General features: G+C 43.4%; 1 protein-coding gene across 1 annotated transcript in view; it reads right to left on the reverse strand.

Annotated features, from left to right (window-relative positions):
• The window catches only part of LOC146813102 (putative DBH-like monooxygenase protein 2), a 100,859-nt gene that overhangs the window by 58,878 nt on the left and 19,379 nt on the right, over positions 1-22,602 (reverse strand). The window contains exons 3-5 of the mRNA XM_085620078.1: positions 18,744-18,905; positions 4,502-4,585; positions 3,009-3,173 (exon numbers count right to left, since the gene is read on the reverse strand). Of these exons, the coding sequence (XP_085476204.1) occupies positions 3,009-3,173; positions 4,502-4,585; positions 18,744-18,905 (411 nt within the window). The remainder of the gene's footprint in view (positions 1-3,008; positions 3,174-4,501; positions 4,586-18,743; positions 18,906-22,602) is intronic.

The following is a 22,602-nucleotide window of genomic DNA, read 5'->3' on the forward strand; positions in this document are numbered from 1 at the left end:
TTTCTGCTTCCACTTCATCTTGAATTCAACACCCACATGCTCTTCATGGCTTATAGTCCCTTACACAGTTTTACTCTCTCCAGGCATTGCCCAGCACTCGAGAAGAGCCACAAAGCAGCAGGACTGCTTTGTAAAATGTAAGCTAAGCTTTCTCACAAATCTCCTTGAGGTCTGGTTGCATGTTTCTTAGGTGTGATAGTCAACTGCCTCCCCTCCTCTCATGTAAGCAGGTAGATGACCTGTGATGCTGTTGGTGTGGGACCACCACTTTTAGCAATTTGGTTTGCACTAACGATTGTAACTTTGGTTTGCGGTCAGTGGTGAGGCATGCATGCTTAATGACTTATGAGTCAAGATGTTTTGAGTCTATTTGAAATTAGCGCTTCGAGTGTTTTTATTCAATGCAGGAAGCAAGGGGTACCTAGACAATGCAGTTTACCTTTTTGAGTGATGCATGGATTGACTGATGGTTAGCGATTCATTATTCCCACTATTCTAGTTTTAGCCACACTTACCTCGTAGTAAGATCAAGCTACATCATTGTATGGTGGCGTGCACTGCGGCCTCCTTCGGAGATAATATTTGGGGAGAGGAGTGGGTGGGAGGCAAGGTATCTACCAAACAGGGAAAAAGGGCCTGCAAAAGAGTGAGCATCGGAGCACACACGAAAAGGAAACAGACAGAATAGATATAGGGGGCCTCATTCGGAGTGATTTCACTAATCAACTCTGCCAGCAAATGGGATTTTGCACCTAGATCTGTCTTGCATGAAGTGCAGAATTACATCAGAGACCTAGTTCAGGTTCCAGCAGTGTTGTGGTTCTATACTTCTTTAGTTTCTGTTGCACCCCAGTTTCCCAGTCCCAGTGGTTAGGGTACTTCTTCCATTTCCCTTTCTGACCTATTAGGGCTAGGTTGATCATAATTTCATGCAATGCAACACAGTAAAACACCTTCTGAGCTGCAGTGCGTGAAAGGGAGAGGACAGGAATGTGACGTATTTAACATTATGAGGCGCATTCCTATCCTCTCCATGCCCTGGTGCAGTGTGCTGCCTTGCGCCAGGACAGGCTCCCTTGTGTCATGGTGCAAGGGTGCCTCGGTTGTAGGCAGGATTGTTTTTCTAAGTGGACTGCACAATGCAGAACTTAGAAATAGGAAACAATGAGGCAAAATAAAGGTTTCTCCTCGCTGCGCCTCCGCCAGGAGGCATGATCTAGCAGCAGCTTGTTAGTTCATTCACCATGTATACCTGTGCTACTGCAGTTTGCTCTTTATAATTAGCTCTTACTGTATTGGCCATTTTCCTTCCTCTTTTTTCATTTCTTTCTACTGCTCTGTTCCGCAGAATTTTTCCTTTGTTCCCTTTTCTTTTGCACCATCCCCTTGCTTTCTCCATTTATTGTCTTTATTTTTTCTTTTCACTTTTCTTTACAGTATGCCAGTTTGTTTTTAACTTGTCTTTCCCCGCTTTCCCCCCCATCTTTTTTCAATGTTTCTTTAATAATTGCACTACAGAAATGCTCTAAATGCACTTTAGTATTGGTTTTAAAATAGGTATTTCCAAAGTTAAAGTGCTTTCCTTATTTACAGCTATATCTGTTCTACTGAATATCCATTTGCTTTATCAAATGAGCTAAACAGACTGTGGTCCATGAAACAAATCACTGATTCTCTGTCCTGCTGTATAGCTCCTGTGGTGCTATTAGTTTGAATTTTTAGGTCGAGCCTGCGCCAGCGCTGCTCTGCGATCTGCTGCAGTGGAGTAGGGAATAGATGCCCCGCCCACTCGGCCCATATTTGCCATTGACTTTTGTCATTGTCGGTCCTAAATGCTTGCTTCCGATTCGTAAATAGTCCCTCCTTAGTACCACCTCCCATGGCAACTAGCCCCTTTACTTTGGTTGTTACATGGTACGTGTTATTTAAACTTTGAGCACTATTTTCTTTATCCAGTTTCTCTTACTGCGGGCATGACGTGCTTTCATGCCTTCTTTACAACTCTGCCCTCCTTCCTTCCTGTTGTCGTGCCTTCTTTACCCCCTCCCTCCCGTTGTCTGCCTTCCTCCCCCACCCTTGGTCCGTGATGCCTACCATTTACAATAGGTCTCGCATTTACCGGAGTTTGAGCTATTGGCATTGTAAATGACAAAGCTTTTTACTTATGTTTTGGTTTTTCAAACATACAAAGACCGTGTCATTTACAAACCAATAGCTTAAACTCATGTAAAAGCGAGAACTATTGCATTGCAAAGGCCAGTTTTAGACATGTAAATTCTAAGCATTCTTTAGTAAATCACTTTTGTCCATGGTCACCCTACATAAACAAATGGGATTATCAGTAGATAAATCCAGATTGGAATACAGCCACTGATATATTGGTTAATAAATCTGCCATCCATTGATGACATTTGACTAGGTTTTCTACACTTTTCCCTTTTGCATTGTCTAGCTCTTCCTTTCCTCAGGGCCTGATTCACAAAGTGCCTTGGCACTTGTGGCAGAGACCCCGCAGTCACAGGAGAGTCTCCGCACTTGGAACGGAATCTCAGCAATGAGAACTCTCCCTTTGTGAATCAGACCCTTGGTGTTTCACCCATTCCCAGAGTTCTTAGTTGATTCTCAGACTGAAACATACTGTACTATCATGAGGAGTACATTTTAAATCACTTGCCTGAACGAGACTCATTGTGCAGGTGAGGCACAAAGTGACCGATGGCTTTTTATGGCTGAACAGAGGATGCCTGAGCGCAGGTGACCACTGAATAAGAAGGGAACTGATGGCCATACAGTAGAAGAAGTGATGAAGCCACAGGGAAAGTGGTTTGATCAAAATAGGAAGTGATGGTTGAATATCATGCAAAGCGACACTAAGGGCAATAATGTTGACAGCCTGAGTTATAGACAACATGGAATAGCCTATTTCTGGGATGGAAACCATGTACTTGACTGTGTGTAGCAGTCACCACATATGTTGGACCACTGCAGTGGTCTATTAATTCACTCACCGTGCCGCCAATAGCCCATGCAATCATCAACTTGGAGCAGGCATTAAAGTCTGGTTTGGCAAAACATGACCCTGGTGCGATGGTGACGTTGGTGGAGTTTGGACAACTGTAGAGAACGATGTGATGAACCAGTCCCTCGTTGCCACTTTGTAAAATGGGTTCATACTGAGAAAAATCACAGGACAAAAAGTGTTACAGGAAGAGCATTTGGTTAAGCACATGGGAGATGCGTGTCTAACATTTTCAGGAGGTGAGACTCAAGTCAATGTGGTTAGGTGACACAAAGGTCTTTGAACATACCCCATGACAAAAAACAAATATCAACGAGAAATTAAAAAAATATATCCAGCTTTTTAGAAACATACTGAGAAAATATAAATTAGTTAAAAATTCAGTTAATCAATTTGAGCAAAAAAGAGACGGTAATGAGGCAAGCGGCAACCTGCCCTGATTTGAATACTATTTATAAAGTGCAACAAATGTCTATAGGTGTCTAGGCACTATAATCAAGTTGATATTGACAACATGGGTACAAATACACAAACAGATGGGGTGCGATTTACAAAGGGCCTGCGCACTCTTGGCGGAAGCCTGGCAATGGTGAGTGAGTGTAGGCACTCAATCTCTGCAATGAGAATTCTCATTGTTGGGATTCCACCCCGTCGCGGAGACTCAGCCATGACTGCAAGGCCTCCACCATGAGTGTGGAGGCCCTTTGTGAATCAGGACAAAAGTAATGCTGAAAAGTTCAGCCTATAAGGTGAACAACCAGACCTTTAAAGATATCCAAAGAGAGAATGCATTTTAATACTATTCAGGTGATGAGGAAGAGAGTTCCACAGTCTAGCTGCAGCGACCGAGAAGGCTCTACCTCCTTATCTCTTCTTTCGGACTCTGGGCACAGTAACCAAATTAAGGTGGTATGAGCGAATATTTCTTCTAGGCGAATACCAATGGATCACCTGGATTCTTTCCAGGTTAGTCTGGTGGAGGGCCTTGTGTACAATACAGAGGGCCTTGAAACTAATACGCTTTTTTATAGGAAGCCAGTTTAGATTCTTAAGTCCTTTGGGCACTGACTGACATTTAGGAACACCCAGGATGATCCTAGCCAGTATATTCTGCATTAGCTGAAGTTTGGCTTCAAGGCTATTGTTTGGGCCCAGAAAAAGTGCATTACAGTAGTCAATTCTTGAAATGACCAGTGCCAGACCAACCGATTTCCATGCTGACGGTTATACGGTAAACCCCTGTGTTCGAGGTCTAGTATTGTTTTCAGGATGAGTTACATCAACAAATGTAGTTGTGTACTTGTGCAAGAAGAAATAATTTGCAGGCAAGGTGATTATGCACAGTCAAATAACTTCACTGAGTCCCTAGATCAATAGCAGGAATCTCCATTTCTTGTAATACTGTATTACGAGGTAGGAAGTCACCTGCATGTGTACAGGGATTCCTAGGACATTGACCATTTTTTACAATTAGAAATTTACCTTATAAATGTGATGTTTCTGAGTCACTTGTGGCAATGGTATGAATGAGCAGACGTAGGTAGTTGCATTAGCTGGTACACTAAACTAAAGAAAGGAGAAAAAAAGATGACGTAAGAACATAGTTTCAATTTCCATCAAAACTCCATAGGAAGAATCATTTAAGGTGACATTTTTAAGAGCAGATATCCTATATAGGATGCAACAGTTGTACATGTTCTAGGTGGTTTAAACTTGTTTGGCAATACGAGTGAACTGTTTTCACCCTGCAGCACTGATGATGTAACTTTCATACACCTTCCCAGGATTTATAATTGTTGGTTACGATAAAGCCCGAAATCATATGCAATAAAGTGATTTGTCTGAGGAACTAATGGGCTCATGTACTCTTGGTTGGGTCTCAGAGCAGTCCATACATTTGTTTGACTGATTTGAGACCAGACATTGTGCCCTGGGATGAACACACAAATATGATGGAGCACAAAACAAGCATATGGCAGGGTTCACAGAAATAGCCCCAATAATATTAATGAGCCAGGATTCCGTTCATGCAAGGATGAAGGCCTGCAAGGGACAGCAGACGTCCATCTCTGCACTCCCAATCTCAGTGTCATTTTGTTCTGAATACAGAACCCCTGTCCCTCTGCAGGAGTGTTTTTTTCCTAATATCAGACACTGCTACCAGACATGGTTTGTTCCTCTCAAACACAGTTGCTAGCATTATTGGTTGAAAATTAGACGTGTATGAGTACATAGAGTGTTCCATATCAATTACACCATTTTGTACTAGGTCTTCTATTATGAACACCGCATATCCTGTCCTGTATGCTTCTCCATAATATTTGCTTTTGTTCATGTGTTCTTCACTCTCCCAATATTTTCCCCACCTGACCATACATGACTGTATAGGAGTTTTATGAATGTGCCCCTGTACCTCATGAATGTTTGATATCAGTTTTGTTGTAGTAATGCATGTTCAGAAAATATTTTCAAAGGGCATCAGATCTCTTGTGTCTGCCTCTGTTGACTGAAGATAATGCGCAGTGACAGTCTGCGGTGATATAAGCTTTCAGTCTTGTCAATAGTAAGATCTTGCTTGCAGGTCAGGAAAGTTATATTTTGTCCTCAGTGAAACATATCACTCAACATGTGACAGACCCCATTTTCCCACTTGCAATAGTTGTCCACATCTTTGGTGGGCATACATTATTTGGGTATCTATGAAAGGTCGTAAAACCTTGGTTCTGTGATATTCTATCTCAGGCAATCATAAGTGGGCATAATATGTCCGTGGCATAAGCCACGGATGAACTTTCTCTAGAAAGATCATACAACATACCACAATAGTCAAAATATTAGAGCATGTCCCCTTGGCACAAATAGTGCTTGTAGTGCAGATAGTGTTTTGAGCCACTTTGCATCAAGCAGGCATAATTTTGGTATAACGTATGATCTAAGATCCATCTCCCCTGACGTTCGAGCCCTCAACTTGTTACCTTTCAAGGTTGGAATTAATCTGAAAATCTCTTGCATGACAAACAAGGCATTACATCACAAAACGGAGTTATCTAGCTCAGAAGCTAGTGCTCTTGTGGGAATAGATCCACCAGGAGCTCCAATAATCTTCTACTGACGCCGCAACGATTTGTGAAGAAGAAAACATACAACCGGTCCTTCTCCAGAATGGCTCCCAGGATTTGGAATGCTTTGCCCCCAGAAACCAGAAAGAATCCTTCTACTGCATTTTTCAAAAAAGTGAAAGCTATTCTCATGGCTAAATATATCTGAACTATTTATATTTACCCGTATTATATTTGCTAGTTATTAGTCACCTGTTTGTATGAGATTCACCTACATTTTACTGTGCTTGTTCTCACATCTACCCTGTAAAGCGCAGATACCCGTAAGGGCCTTGTTCGCGCTATACAAAACCTTCAAAATAAATAAGGCTGGACTGGGCTACGTACCTCTACCCCATGGTGCGAAGTTTGTGTGTGGTACTAGGCAGCCTGTTTTGCATAGCATTTGTATTGGACGTTGCAGTTGTCTTTTATGGAAATGCATGTGTCTTTATTCAAACATTCACAGTTATAGTTGCACGTATATCTGTTTACTAAGGCACCATATCGTAGATGCAAGGATATTTGTGTCAAAGCAGTCATATCTATAGGCATCCGTTTTAGCCGGTCTTTGCCTCTCATAGTGATGTGCTGCATGCTTCAACTCTTGGTTTCAACCCTTGCAGTGTGTACCTGTTCTGCCGGTCATAGACCGTGTCCTGGCATGGGGCACAGGATATATTTGGGACTGAGCATTCCGGTAGGGCTGAACTGGACAGGGTGCTGGTCAATATCCATGCGGTGAGAACTGACAGCTAGAATGGCTGTCACTACGCCGCTTCCTCCTGCGCATGCAAGACTGATGGGGAGTGGCTGAGAGTTCCTCTTCTCCCATGTGTGTATCTTTCCACCGCTTCACTGAGTGTGCTTCAGCAGGTCAGACTAAGTGTGAACCCTTTGGAGACAGAAAGGTTGTGCTGTGCTTTTTTTTCTCCGATTAGTGTCACTCCGTGATATGGTTCTCTTTCAGCAGTCAACCTTGTAGTGTTGACTACTGTGCTATAAATGCCCTTCTGTCATGGGGTGACCACAAGGGAATTGGTCTGGCTGGTTTTGGCCTACATAGTAAACCACAGTATATAGTTGCAGTTGGTTTCCTTTGATGTGCCATGGCTAATATTTCAGTACCTTGTGTTGTGTTGAAAAGATTTGCCCTGGACGTCACATACTGTAATAACAGAAACACAGTACCTGGATGGCTGGGATAGCTCAGAGAAGCTTTGATATCACCAAGACACAAGATGTAATTGTACAATGAGCAGCTCAGTGGTGAAAGATGTGCTAAGGCCTCACTCCCTCCCATTCCAAATAAAGAAAATCCTGGTGAGTCAAATGTTGCCACAGTGAAGAGCAATTAGTGTGCACAATCAGAATGACAATGAGGAGAGGATCTGTGCTCCATGTGGATTGTTTTGAATGCCTCAAGGTATTTTTCTTGCACGTCTGCTACCCAGGCCTATGAAAAGGGAGGATGTGACCTCTGGGAAATCCAAATTTCCATAACAGATTGCCTGCTCTGAGCAGGACTGGGAGGTCTAAGGAACGTTTTGAAGTTGCAGCAGCTGGTGATCACAGCATAAGTCTAGAAAGGGAAGACAGACTTAAACTGGAAGGAATCTCAGGACCCGTGTTTGCAAGAGTTAGATTTCCATCACAGGAACAAGATTTTTTTTTTACTTCAATCAATCATTTATAAAGCACTGCACTTTACCCCTGACGGTATCTGGGCACTGTGGTATGCTGGTCTTAGCCAAAAAAACAGGTCTTGAATCCCCTTCTGAATTCCTCCAGGAGAGAGGGAGAGAGTTTTTTGAAAGTTCAGGTGGTGGTTAATATATGCTGGTCCCCGGTCATTTAGGGCCTTGTAGGCGTGTGTCAGGATTCAATGATAGCTACCATTCTATCATGGGTCACGGGCGGGTTCCTGCTGAAAAGGTTAGTTTGTAAACTCAGAATAGAATGAGAAACATAATTGATAAACAGGTGCACAATTTCCTTGGTGGAATGCCCCTGGTTTGGTGCAGTCGGTAGCTAAATTCTGGGTGGAATTTCAAGAGGCTCAAAACGGCTATAGATGGTTTCTGGCTGACATAAGTCTGGGGTACATCATAGGTCAAGAGTGTCTCGGAATGGAGCCAGCATGCAAGTCACATGCTAAGAGGCTGTGTGCGATTCAGGAAACATCACAGGAGTTTATAATGGTGAGCCTCATTTATTGAGATGGGAGAAATAACAAACTGTTTTATAAGTTACAACTGTTTACAAAAGATGCTACAAATGCTTGAGGGTTCCAGGTACAATTTTCCAGAACACTGGCGCAACTGGTGAGACAGTCATAGTTTTCTTCTCACAGGAACAAGAACTGGTCAGAGCGGAGACTTTGCCAATGGAGCAAAAGAGGCACGATTTGGTTTTTCACTCTTGATCTCTCCAACTTCCGGAGCAACACGAGTTGTTGAAACCAGTCAAACTCAAGAGTTCCAGGCATGACTGGTATTTCGTCATTTCCAGACGGAGGGAAACCATTGGTTAAGGGATATATTTATAAAAGGTGGCTGGGTGGAGAACTTAGAAACAATAAGGCCTGCAGGATATGAAGGGTTAGGAGTCCGAGTATAGACTACTCTATTGTATGCCTATCTCATAGTGCCTGTTTTAAATCACTCTACGGATTCCTGCAACTTGAGTGGAAAGCTCAAAATTTCAAACATCCTAACACTGCACGCTATTGCAAAGAGACCCTTCCTTTACTATGTTCATAAAACCCTACGTAGAAATGTCTGTGAACTATATCTATTGATAGTTCCTTTCTATCAAATGATCTGCTTCTTGTCCTCCATCCTCTGCATCCCTTAGTGTTGGAGTATAGGCCACTCTGCTGCATGCCTGTTTGGATCACTCCTACTCTATTTCTGCAAACTCCTCTGCCTCTTTTCACAAATCACAAACTCCCCTTATGTGTAACCATTCATTCAATCTAACAATAAATACCATCCACTAGCCTATGGACTCACACGACCTTCTATTTGCATAAGCTCACACTAATGATCTCACCATACTCCTTTTAACTTAAACTCATACAAATAACATTAAGATTAGTAACCACTGATGAGAACCATTAAAATAAACACGAACCATGAGATCAGGTGTAGTGTTGCCCACTGTAGAGTGCTTGAGGGCCTTGTTAGGGTAGTAAATGCGATACAAATGGAATGACAAATCTAATACAATACAGTATTTCGTGTGTTCTAACTTTAATACACAAGAGGGATTTTGAATGTATTTCTGAAAAGCTCCATGATAAAACTTAGTAGAATCCTTTAATGTGTGCATTCTAATGGTGACTAGAAATGTAGTTCTTTTTTATAGTTCTAGAAATTTTTAAAATGTAACAATTAGATGTAGTCATGATTTATTCTACATGATATTATATATGTATCGATTATGAATGTGCATGCACATATATGCAAACGATAAGCGCACTCTAACTGCCATGCAAATTTAGCATAAACACAGGCCTTAAGCTTCTGAATTTTAATGTCCAACTTTCATGTGAGTATGGTTTGCTTGAATGTTCTCTCCTCTGCAGGTGCAAATACAAGGCTTCGGAGGTTAGAGCAAGGCATTTATTGTTGTTTGTAGCAATAGTAAGGTACGGGAGGAATTCTTGGCAAGCAGAATACGTGTTTGAGGTGGGAGAAGAGTTCAGGCTGGAGAAGGGACGCTCAAGGACAATCAAATGTGTTCCTTTGGAAGTATGGGAGAAGAACTGGCTGTTGCTAAATTCTACAAACAAAGGAAATGTACTAGAAAATGACACTGGTTACCTTGAATGCTTTGTGTACTAATAGATGTTGTATAGTTAGAGAGCAGAGACCTTTAGGATTTCACGAGGTACAGACCTCTTAAGCGATTCCTTCCACTGTGTAGCTGCATGCCATACTCTAGATTTGGAGTACTTTTACAAAAGACTCATGCTGAAACCTGTTCCTTGCTTCCCATAGTTTATTAGGGTTATGCGGAAGATAGTATTGAGTGGGCTAAGTTAGATTTTATTAGAGGTACAAATGACTAGGCAGGGCAACCAAATTCTCCAAATATACCTTCAGATTCTCGGTCTCATCTTCTGTATTGCAGCCACCAAGTTTTTGGAGTGCTTCCGATTGTTTAGACTGCATTTCATCAGGAGATTTGGATTGATTTTTGTAAGACTATATGTCTATAACATGCTTTTGAGACACATCTACATCAGTTTGTTTGAGTCTGTAATAAAACCCTTTAACTTTGTTCAGTAGTCCCATCTTATCGTGTGACTAATTGGTTACATGGTTAGTGTTGTGCAATTTAGGTTTACTCCCCTTACCTCTCATGCAACTAATAAAGGTCCACCAAACAAGGAGAGAAAAAGCAACAGGTTTATAGCATTCTTAGAGGTGATATTTGTGGCAAAAGATTAGTTAATGCCAATTCTAAATATGACTTGGTTGAATTAACCTTTAGGGGCAAGGCCATGGGTGACAATATGGTGGCTCTTGATATCAGGACTTGTCCCCCAAGCCATTCAACCATCCAGTTCAAGTATTCTGAGCTGGTCCACAATACCTGCTCTACACAGTCTGGTTTGGTTTCTTCAACCAGCACCTCACGCATTGGTGATATGGATTTAATATGGGGTGCAATCTGCACGCCCACCAAACAGCCATTGCTAATGCTATCCTTCTTACGCTTACATTAGATGTCAGTGGGGCATCTGACCTATACTATGCCCCAGATTACCTGAGGCCTGGCTTAACCCCAACTCGCTCACTAGTTGAGCCAAATCCTGCGGTTTCAAATATTCTTGAGACTTATCTATCATTAGTGACATGCACACCACAATAGAGCCTATTCAAGATCATGGCTTAATTAAGGCATCTGCAACAGTGAAACACACTATGCCATCTCTGCTCTCCTGGAACATAGCTGGACTTGGATCCAGAGGGGTCATCTCCGATTGGGACAGACTTAGAGGATCACAACATCTGTTTGTTTCAAGAGACATGGTCTGTGGATCGTATCCACAGACCAGGCTATTTCGTTTTTCACCATAGGTTAGAATTGAAGCTGCCTTGTAACATCTTACAAGTGCATCTTCCAATTGGGTACTGATAGAAAATTTAAGTTGTGTCTCTGAACAATTAAAAAATATATCTTAGTAAAGTTGGCTTTTAAATTTCAGGTCTGAAAATGCCACTTTTAGAAAGTTGGCATTTTCTTGCTTTAACCATTCTGTGCCCCTGCTTGTCTGAATAAATGCATGTGTCAGGATGATAGTAGGGCTGTTTGTGCATTCACTGTAGACAGTCACACAAAGGGAGCCGAGGTGTGCCCTGCCTAACCTGATGGCCCATCATCAGGCTGATGAGTCTTCCCGAACCAGAGTGGTGGGAGGAGTGGGCACTGACACTTGAATAGGACTGTGCCTGTCCTCACACAAAGCAGTTTCCATCACCCTGTAGTGTGTCTGGAGCCAGGGTATGGAAGGGCATGGTCTTATACACTACAAAGACTTTCCTTTGAAGTTTGCCTACTTCAAAGGTTCAGATTGATCGAAGTACTGAACCCTTGTCACCATGCACTCAAAATACTTATAGGTTGAGGACATTTTGTAAGGAAAGCTACATAGTTGTCAGGCAGAGCGGATACTTTACTGTTTGCTTTGCTGTTTTGGCCTGCTACTTGCTGCTTCTGTCCTGGGAGTGAAAGGACTTGACTTTGCTTTCTACATCCTGTTCCAAGATTCTCCAATGGATGGAGTTGAGCTTGCCTTCTGTTAAGAAGTCACAGGGGCAGCAAAGACTTCACCTGCAGCAGCTGGGCTCCTCTGCTGGGAGTCCTTTCTTGCCAAGTGGTCCCAAATCCAGTTCCCGGGCCGTTGGAAGTTAGTTTGCTGTGTTCATCAAGATGAAACTGATACTGTCTTCCAGTGTGACTTCAGACCCAGTGCCACTCTTCGATACAGCATGGCTGCCTGCATCAGAGCCGTGGTCTCTGCTTGAGTGCAATGACAGCGCCTTACAACTCGGGCATGATGCCACAGCATCGCTCCTGAGCTCCCGCCACAGCGCGAGTTCCTAATTCCGTGTCATTAATGTCCGCGACACCAACTCCACCGCAGCACCTGTGGCCACGCAGTGTGACAGCCACACTGCAAAGTCAATGCCTCGCAGCTTGACCTTCCAAGCTTCAGCGACCCCTCACCATTGTAAGGAACAGACACCTCAAAAGCAATGCCATATCACCTCCCCTGCAACAGTAAGGAACCAATACATCACCACTTGCCCAGAAGTAAGGAACTGATACCTCACTTCCCCTGTAGCAGTGAGGAACTGACGCTGCACCTTCTTCAGTGATGCCTCACCTCCCTGGCGCCATCCAAAGCTTTGTTTCTCATCGTTATTCAAGGTACTGTAACCAGTGTCAATGTGACTCACAAGCCAGCAGGTGCTCCATTGCTGTTGGAACTGAACTGTGAAGCTAGTGTTTAAGCACTAGAACAGCATTTAATCTTTGAAAATTAGTATCCAGCTTTGTGTATGTTGGATTTGACATTTTGGTCACGTTTTACTCCGATAAATACTGGCTTTTTTTCTAAACTGGTGTGGAGTGCGTGGTGTTGTCACTGTGTGTACAAATACTTTATTAATTGCCTCTAGAATAAGCCGGACTGCTCTGTGCCAAGCTACCAAGGGGGTGAGCAGGGTTTATCTCCGGTGTGTAACCTACTTACCCTGACTACAGTGAGGGTCCCTGCTTGGACAGGGTGATAAATCACTGCCAACCAGAGACCCAATTTTTAACCAATATCATCTCATCTTGGCAAGTAATTTAATACAACTTTTTAGCCTGTTTATTGAAGCTGTCCAGCTAACTAGCTAAGAGGACACAGTAGGAGCTGCCCATCTTGGATATTCCTCCCATTAATAGATGGATACAAGCTGAAGTTGAACTAGGACTTAGGCCTGTTAATGGCCAAACAAAATCGGATCTCAAAGGGGGTCACACGTTCAATGAATTAAACTATACAAGCCTAAGTGACTACATCTTAGTCTACTTAAGGCTGTGGTCACTAGTCTTTGACATGGTCTTATTACAGAGGTCAGAAAGTGACCACAATCCCCTATCCCGGACTATGCTGGCCCTTTCTGACAACCACCTTCCTGATCCTGGTTCCATTTTTTACACTAGGGATAGTGTACGGTCATCTGATATGCAAAACTAAAATGGCGCCAGATGGTAGCATGTCCGGATACTCCGTTATAAGTAATTATCTCCAAGAGGTTCTTACAAATTGAGGAAGGCCAAACCCTTAATGTAGATCAAACTACCTGTTTTCATAAGGCTTTCCAAATGTATACAACTCATTTTACTATCACCAGTACACCTACGAGGAAGCATAGTTCTAAAGTGTGTCCCTAGTATAACTGTTCTTCTCAGAACCTATATCATGACGATACTACAGATTCTCCTCAGGGTGTTTCTCTGGCTATATTTCCGTCAAAATACAGCACACCTATGTTTGATATCTCCAATATTGTCAAATCTCTAATTGCCATCGCGAGAGCCAGGGCTGCTGGGCCAGACAGTGTCCCAGTTGATGAATTTCTTTCCGATACGGAAGCTTGGTCTAGATATATATATTACTTATTGCAAATGCTATTGCAGAGGGTGCGCTCATCCCAGATGTGTAATGGAGCTTTAGTACTTCTGATCCATAAAAACGGTGATCGATCCCAACCAGGCAATTACAGACCTTTAGTTTAAGACTGTCTTCATAAAGTTTTTTGTAGTTGCGTTCTATCCAGGATTGGATCCTCAAGAATGATGTTCTTAGCCCCTTCCAAGCTGACTCAAAAGTAATTCTACTATTGACCAGGCCTTTCGATTTTTCCTGGTATATTGGAGGATGGTAGTAATTGACAAAGGCAACCTTTATTTGGCTTTTGTCAATTTAAAATCCACCTTTGAGATGGTTCTGTCCTATCTTTGGCAATCCCAAAGTGATAGGTTTACATGATGGCAACTTTGCATGAATTAAGTGGGAGGCACAGGGCCAGTTGACAGAAGGGTCCAGTTTTCCATAGGCGTTCACTAGGGTTGTGTACTGGCGCCGACACTGTTATTATATATTGACAAAATTGTGCACTTTCGGTCCCAGGTCGATATGGATGCCCCTCTACTTGCCACTGTTAAAACTCCAGTCCTTTTATTCCCCGACACCTTATTGATCTCCAAAACCCCGAGCGGGCTACAGAAACCTTTGTCTCGCTTTGACGAGCTTTGCCACGCGCATGGTCTAGAGATCAATACATCACATACTTAGCTACTGTCATTTAACCCACAACAATTGCATAAAAAGGGATTTAGTCTTGGAGGGTGTACCGCTTGAGAAGGTGGATTCTTTCACCTACTTGGGTGTGACTATTTCTTCTGGTATGTCCTGGAAGCCCACCATTATTAAAGTCAAAGCATAAACAGATTGTGGGTGCAATTCTTAAAGAGCACTGTCTCGTTTACTAAACCTATTGCACCTGCGCTCACAAGTTATGAGGGTTCGGCCCTGGGTTCAGCCCTCTATGGGGCTGAACTGTGGGGCTTTTCTAATGTGAAGGAACTACCTAGATTGGAAAACAAATTCCTGAAAACTCTTGCTTTTCTTCCTTCTAGCACCCCTTTGTGTCACATATTTATGGACATGGGAGCAAACGGGCTGGTGGGCTACTCTTGCTTTGGAGGCGAATCTGGAGTACTTCAGAATTTGCCAATTAAACCCATTATGCCACTGTGCTGTCGACAACTTTAGTAAAGCCACTTGGTTCGTCTATATCAAGGAGATTTTGTATTTGGCATTCCTCCAAGTATGGGAGTTTGCAGCCGTTAGCTGTTTCCCTTATAGAGTCCCAAATCTGCAGCATTGGCCCTATGCATTGGTTAATGATGTTGAAAGGCTGTCAGTACCACTTTGTTTAATTTCTTGGCTTTAAGTCTGGCTTTGAGCAGTTCTGGGATTACGTTACTTCGCCAACGGATGGGAAGCTATACTTTCTATTTAGAGTAGATGCCTCACCTCGGAGATGGTTTACCTCTAAATGGTCAGCCAGAGGAGCAGCTGGCAGTCCAGTGTGTAACTGTCTTGAGAAAAGTGCATCCCATGCTTTCTTTGCATTCCCTGCCTATGTTCGCCCTTGTAGTATGTCCTGAATGCAGCACATCTGGCTGTTATTGTGTTTTGTTATTTCTAGTGTGACTAGATCTTTTGCTTACTCAGTGAGGTGGTGCCTTACTGGTCCCTCTCATGTAAAGTTCTGCTGTCATGTTATGACCCAGAATCACGCCCTGGCATATGGTGTGTATGTCAGATTCATGCACAGTGCATGTGCAATGCATGCGTTGCTGTATGACTAAGTGACCCCAATTGTTGAATCCAATGGGATCCATTTTGAAAGTGAAAGTGTACCACATACTTTCCTGTGACTGGAGAACAAACTAGGCACTGAAGTGGGGAGAATGGAGAAGGGGCTACCTTATGAAATTCCATGAAGGTTTGTGTTCGCACAGGGGTGCCAATAACTTCTTCCTGACTACTGCTATTTGGTTGATGAGAATGTTAAGGGTTGGTTACATTTTCCACTTTAATAGTTAAGCAATCTTCCAGGCCAGACATGTCCTTCTGTCTCTCTGAATACTGCTGCAGACAAAATCGACAAAAGCCAAGTGCAGAAACACTACTTGATTGTGCTCAAGTTGGGGGATGTCTAGATTGGAGATAGCCTCAGGTCTGCCTGCTGGGAGAAGCATCACATTAACAAAGGCTGTGTCTAGTGAGCAGCCTGAAAAGAAAAGTTGGAAAAAAAAAATCTTTAAGCTAGTCCACAAGTTTGAGATAGTGGATTGCTATCCCCGGTCCAGAATATTATATATAAAAGTGGGACACAAACCACTAAACTGTTGTAGTTCCACGTTCTTCAGTACTGTGTGACTAGTGCTGGTATTGGCCCGTCATCCAGAGTCTCAGAAGATCGGGGACAAACCCTGAAGTCTGTCCTTTCTGCTGGAAGAGCCGAGGGCCCTCCTACTGCCTAAAAGCCAGCAGCTTGCTGCGAAAGGGAAGGAGTGTGCCTGGCCCTGAAAAGACTGTCAAAGAGGAGAAGCTGGGTGTGTTCTGGTGGACAAGAGACAGCAAAACCAGGAGCAACTTCTACACCAGTGGGTCTCCCTATCTGTCAGTAGAACCCTTTGAGAAATGCACCGGCCTATATTGGGCTGTAACTGTTGAGCTGCATGATTTTTGCATTGGCCCATGTGAGTCCGATACTGACATGTTGCATGATTTTTGCACCGCCTTTGCTGTGATGCAACTAGGGTGCTGCATGAATCCTGCACCTGCACATGGTGGGGTGCAACTCCTGTGCAGCCATAAAGGGGCTACTATTGTTCTGCAGGAATTCCTCATCAGATCCTGATGGGCTACACCTGCAGTGCTGCTGTTTGACAACTTTGTTCTATATACAAGCTGCAACAGCTGAACTCTGGAGGCTGGCCAGGAGGCACCTGTTCCTCTTGTGTGAGCAGACAACCATGATGCAGGCGGTGCCCCACTTTCACTGTGGCTGACAGCACATGAACACTGTGGGTCTCCACATGATATCAAGACAGACCTGCAACACTGTGCAGAAAAGCACAAGAACTACAGACTTTTGTACCCGCTCCAACAACACTTTATTAATTCCATGGGACAACACGCCCAACCTTACATGCCAGCATAGTGGACATCAGCCACTGGTATATACCATATCTACTGCCAAACTGCTTTTCAGTATCACCAGCTTCAGTAATCAGCCCTCAGTTTTAGTTACTCCGCAGGGTCATTCATAGTTGGTGTTCCTCGTGCAACAACCAGTCAGCCATTTCCCCTCTATTTGTCTACATCTGTTCCTGTGACATGGCTGCCATGTAGGGAACTATCTTATTTTCTACGAAAAGAAGAACGAGGTAGAAAAGCAAGCAGACAAGGCAAAACCGAGTAGAAGAGGGCAAAACAGAGGGAAGCAAAAACCAGCAGAAAAGGCAAAATGGAGGGTAGAAAAATGAGCAGGACAGGCAAAAACAGAGCAAGAAATGATCAGAGGAAGCACAAACAGGGCAGCAGGTAGACCGGCAGAAGAGGGTAGCAGACTGCGGGCAAGCTGGACAGGAGAACTGTTGTAGGGGGAGCTGGCACGAGGGCCTGCTCAATGGGATCGCAATGCAACCTCCATGATCTAAATCAGGGGGGCACTGGGTGACGGGAGGAGGGAAATGGAGAAAGGAGGGAAACTGTGGGAAGAGGAAAAGATGACAAGTTCTGCCACTTTCCTTGCACATTGGAGCTGTATTACTTCTGTGGTGGTTCTCTTTTTAATCTTCCAGCTTCCTATCCCAAGTGACAGTGGTGGCCTTACTGCAGGACTGGGAGAATGAGCAGCCAGTCTGGGAGCATTCCACTTGCTCATGACTCCCGAGGGACAAATTTAAGTACACCACTTATGTCAGTGTTTGGCCCTGCCTCGCCAAACTTTTGGTTCATCTGCTCTTGTTTCACAAGTCAGTGACCTATGCCATGAATGGTGTACATGGGCAGTTAAAAATGCTGAATGCCTCGCACGCTCAGTGTGAAAACTCAGTGTGTTGTGTCTACTTTAGGGGCCTCATTTACAAGCCCCCTGCTCCGCCACTGTCACTTTTTTACGCAGAAGAGCCACAACGAAGAGCCATACTGCTCCTTATCTACAAACGGAACATTGGGTCCAAAGCGTCAATCTGTTGAGCCCCGTGCAGGGAAGGCATTCCATTGCAAAAAGCCATGTAGCAGTGGCACAGTGAAATTTACATTTCACTGCGTCACTCAATGACTTCACTGTCAAGATCCTTATGCCTGCTCAGACCAGCCACAAGGATTGATGCAAAGCTTTTACAATGGGACTCGCCTATGTGTTCTGGCGCTTTGCTGGAGTTGCCTCAGTTTAGCAAACAACTCCAGCAATGCGTCACTTTTGCGCCAAAGGATGCCTCAAAATTTATGACCTGTTAATCCGTGTACCATGGAGCCCTGTATTATGAATACAGTACATCCATGAAGTTGCAAGAGCATTTGACACAGGTGCAAGGAAACTGGTGCATCAATGCCAATACCTCATTTTCTTGTAAGTGAGGTCCCAGGTGTTTACTTTAGTACAACAAATATTGCAGAGCTGGAACTTAAGTAGTTTGAAAAGAGCAATCCTGATGAGGACTCCCTTCTAAGCACAGAGGTCCCGGCAGGCTGGAGGGGATGTTAGATAGGTCCTCTATCTGGGTGGCTGAGACCACATCCTTTGGCAGTCCACCAGACTGTTGAGGCACCCTGAGGCATTTACGATAGATTGACACCTATAGATCTCAACCTATTGCTGTCTTACACAAAGCACAAAGTCAGGAGAGTGTCTTCAGAAATCTTTAACCACCAGTGTCCAAGGAGCACAGCGCAAGTCATTCCTCTGTCAAACATAAGTGGCTCGGTGCAGATATGAATACTTGTAAACAAGTCAATGAACTTCAAATTCACTTACATTGGTCATTTTTAGGTCGTAGGTGAAGGATGGATCTGGAAGTGGTCTTGGGATTGGGGTTTCTGACAGTAACTGGAGGGATGCTTTGAATCTTTGCGTTCGTCCATGATACGAGATGGTGTCGGAAGTGCCATAGGCAGCAATGATGTGCTGGGTGTTTGCCTGCAGAGGGAGAAGAGAGGCACAGTTACAATTCTCAAACTTACTTTATTGTTTACTTATGGTATTTCATGTGGATACTAACTTTTTTCTTTAAATGTCGAAGCCACATACATCAAGAGGGCTACCATACCCTGAGGAAGTCGTTCCTACCTATGCAATTATCGTAATGTACTGTTTGTTCCTACTGCAGAAAAGTGCAAGTTCGCCCACTAATTTGAATTTTAAAGAAAGTTAAGTCGTGAGCACGTGCTGGCTGCTCTTTGGATTGTCATTTGAATGCAATAGTTTCTATATAAAAAAAAAAAAATCCGGAAGGAAATAAATACAAGAAAAAAAATAAAAATGTATACATACACACACCTTACGGTGTTGAAACGAGTCACCTTTTCCTCAACTTGGAGCATTGGTTGGTTTTTGTGTGACCTGAGAGGGCGTAGGAATTGCGATATCCTGTTATATTGACATGCAGGTCTTTCTCTGCCTGTTATCGCACCACCCCTCTATGGTGGAGGATTTCCAGAAGGAGGCTTTTTGCGATATATCTATCTATATCTAGTACTTTAATTTGACATTTTCAAAAAGTTATTGACAGGGGCCCTTAGAAAAAAGCAGGCAGAAGAATGATCACAAGTCTGGTTCTATCAATTCTTGGAGCTGGAAGGTCTCAATATTGAACCAAAGTCAGTTTTCAAACGAAGGTATAGTAGCAGGGGTAGAGGAACGTCCAATGGTGGTTACTACAGAATGCAGAGAACACCCTCCAGTCAGTGAGTAAATTCAGGCATTCAACCATAATGATCTCATTCAATGGTGGTGGGGGGGGGGGGGGCAGAGTTTCAAAATACAGAGTGACATTTAGTCTGGTAATGAGTCTACAACTCCTAGGATTTGAACTCCAAGCAGGAGAGACTGCAAGGCCTTTGAAATCCAGCATACATGTGAGAAGGAGGACAAATTGGGCAGTGCAGTTTTGAATCCTTTGGAACTGCCAATTTGATTAGTCTGGTATGCATTCCTAGACCTCATTACAGCAGTCAATCCCAGATAAAACTACCTGCAGCTACAACAGTGATGCTTTGCACACCACTGTACTTTACTCACCCCCACACAATCAAAGGCATGAGGTTCTTGCAAAGCGTCCTTAGTAAGAGACCAGTTTAGTTACAGGCTGGGTTCAGGACTCGCTTCGGCTTTAGTTTTCAAAGTCAGCCTCTAGATGTCCGTCACAAGTTTGCCACACAAAGGAATTCTCGTTCACCTCTTGGGTTCTGCTTGGGGTTTGCAGCCATCTGTGATCCAATGCCTGGTTCTGAACATTGCGGTACAAAAGGGGGTGGTGATGGACGGAACATCAGAACCAATCAAACACTCACACCCAGTCAACAGATCTGGATCCTAGGAAGCTTGTTTCCGGTCCAGGGATGACCTGGCTTGGCAGTTCGGGCTGGACTGTTCCCATGAGGCACAGGGTCAGACTGATTTGCATATGGCCATGTCTGAACTGGGGTGGCAGAGTGGGCTAAAGAACGGTGATGGATTAAACCCAGATCAGTTGACTGGGGGCGAGTGCTTGCAATGTTCAACACTCCATCCATCATTTCCTTTGGTTTTTGCTTGGTTCTTAACATTGGCGAGACTTGTGGATTCACTCTGTAATCCACAAATGTCTCCTCGCTTAAAGTATTCACTTATTTCTCAAAACCATTTATGGTTGTGTGCGGGGGAAGGGGCGATGAAGACAATAGTGTTTGTCGAGCAAGGGCAATGCTGGAGACCAGGACGCCCATTTCCCTTCTTGTATTGAATGAAAACTCTGGAACGATCAGGTCTTGTCCTCTTTGCCACCCAACAATTTTTAATTCTGTGATAGCATTTTGTACTTTCAGCTACAGCTTCGATGTCACTTCCAGCCTCTACACAAGCATTGGCATAGCCAATAGGTCTTGCCTTTGGGACCTTATAAGTGTTAACCATGCAACTGTTAATATTGTTGCACCAAGGATATTGTGCTGCATATCTAAATACTTATAAGGTCCCAAAAGCGAGACCTATTGGCTATGCCGATGCTGGTTTAATTTTGGATTGAGATCTTTGTTGATTTCCAGAAAGCCCAATCGTACTAGTTTACAAAAATGAATTTTGGAAATGCTATTACTCTATCACCACTTTCCTCTTGTCAGGTGGCGATCCACCCAAAGAGTGGGAAGACTGGATAGATTGTTTTGAGATCTATCTTGTGACTTTGGATGGTACGAGATTTCCAGCAGCAAGGAAAAAGGCATTATTGTTGGGAGCCTTAGTCCAAGAGTATTCAAATATCTGTCACAACCATCGGAGGAAGTGGAGGATGCCTACAAAGATGCCATTGTGAGGTTGCGGATAAGGTTTGCCGAGCAGGAGAGCAGTCATGCACTGACAAATTCTATATGCAGCCACAACACAGCTATGAAACTATTGATGAATTTGCCACAAGGTTGAGAGCTTTGAGAAATGTCAGTTTGGTCAAATGTCTGATGGAGTGATAAGGGACCACCTGACTGTCCAAATTCATAGTAAAAAAAGTTCAGGAAAGACCATAGGCAGCAAAGAAACCTACTTTAAAGGAAGCTATTGAAATAGCAAGTCGTGGAGGCATTGAAAAAATGCATGAGGGAAATGAAACTGTACAAGAAAAAGGGGCAGAGGGTTCAGTGTTGCAAGACGATTCGGAAGCAGTTAATGTGGTGAAGAGTAGATACCAAGCAGCAGGAGGCACTTCAGCTAAGAATGAACTTACAAAGTCTAGCAGGATCTGCAATACTTTGGGAAACAGTACGCAGCATGTGTTACAGGTGTGGCAGTGCTTTTAATTTGGCTGACTCCAAGAATTGTTTTGCTGTGAGCAAAGAGTGCCATAAGTGTGGAAGAAAAGGATACCATGCACACATGGGTAAAGGTGTAGTTTAAAAACATTGCTTATGTATTAGAAGAGGAAACAGAATACAGGTCGCTGGTCATCAGGCAAGAAGAATTGAAATAACCGATGTAAAACAAAAGGAAACATCCAAAGGCTGAGATAAACAGCAAAGTGTTATCGTTGATGGTGGACAGTGGTTCCTTGTACACTATTATACCCAAATGGTTATATGAAGCCACATGGCACTATTTGGAGCTTATTCCTTCTGATGTAGTATTGAAAGGATATCAAGGGACGGACATCAGACTTATTGGGTTTGCTATGGCTTCGATCCAATTTGCAGGGAGGAACACAGAAGGGAAGTTTTATAATGCTCCTGATGGGCCACCTATTTTTAGGTGGGCACATCAATATGATTTACATATTAAGGTAATTCCCAAGGCAGTAAATCAGGTTATGAGGGTTGATGAACTCTGCTTGAGGAGAGTGGTTTAATTAGGATTTTGAAACAAAATACAAGAGTGTTTAGGGGAAGTGCAGGGTTACATGCAAGAGAATAAGTTAAGGAAATTTCCTCCCTGTCAAACATGTGATGAGAAAAGTTCCAATGGCGGCTAGCACACAAGTAGAAGAGGTTTTACAACAGATGTTAAATGACAGAATAATGGGGCTAATAGAAGCAACAGAATGTGGTCTCCAGTGGTGAAAACCAAGGCGGCGTATGGAACACTACGTTTGTGTCGATTTATGCCATCATGGACATTTTTCCCCTACCCAATATAAATGAGATGTCAGGGGAGA

The sequence above is a fragment of the Triturus cristatus genome, chromosome 7 (genome assembly GCF_964204655.1).
Source record: "Triturus cristatus chromosome 7, aTriCri1.1, whole genome shotgun sequence".
In the NCBI taxonomy this organism is placed as follows: Eukaryota; Metazoa; Chordata; class Amphibia; order Caudata; family Salamandridae; genus Triturus; species Triturus cristatus.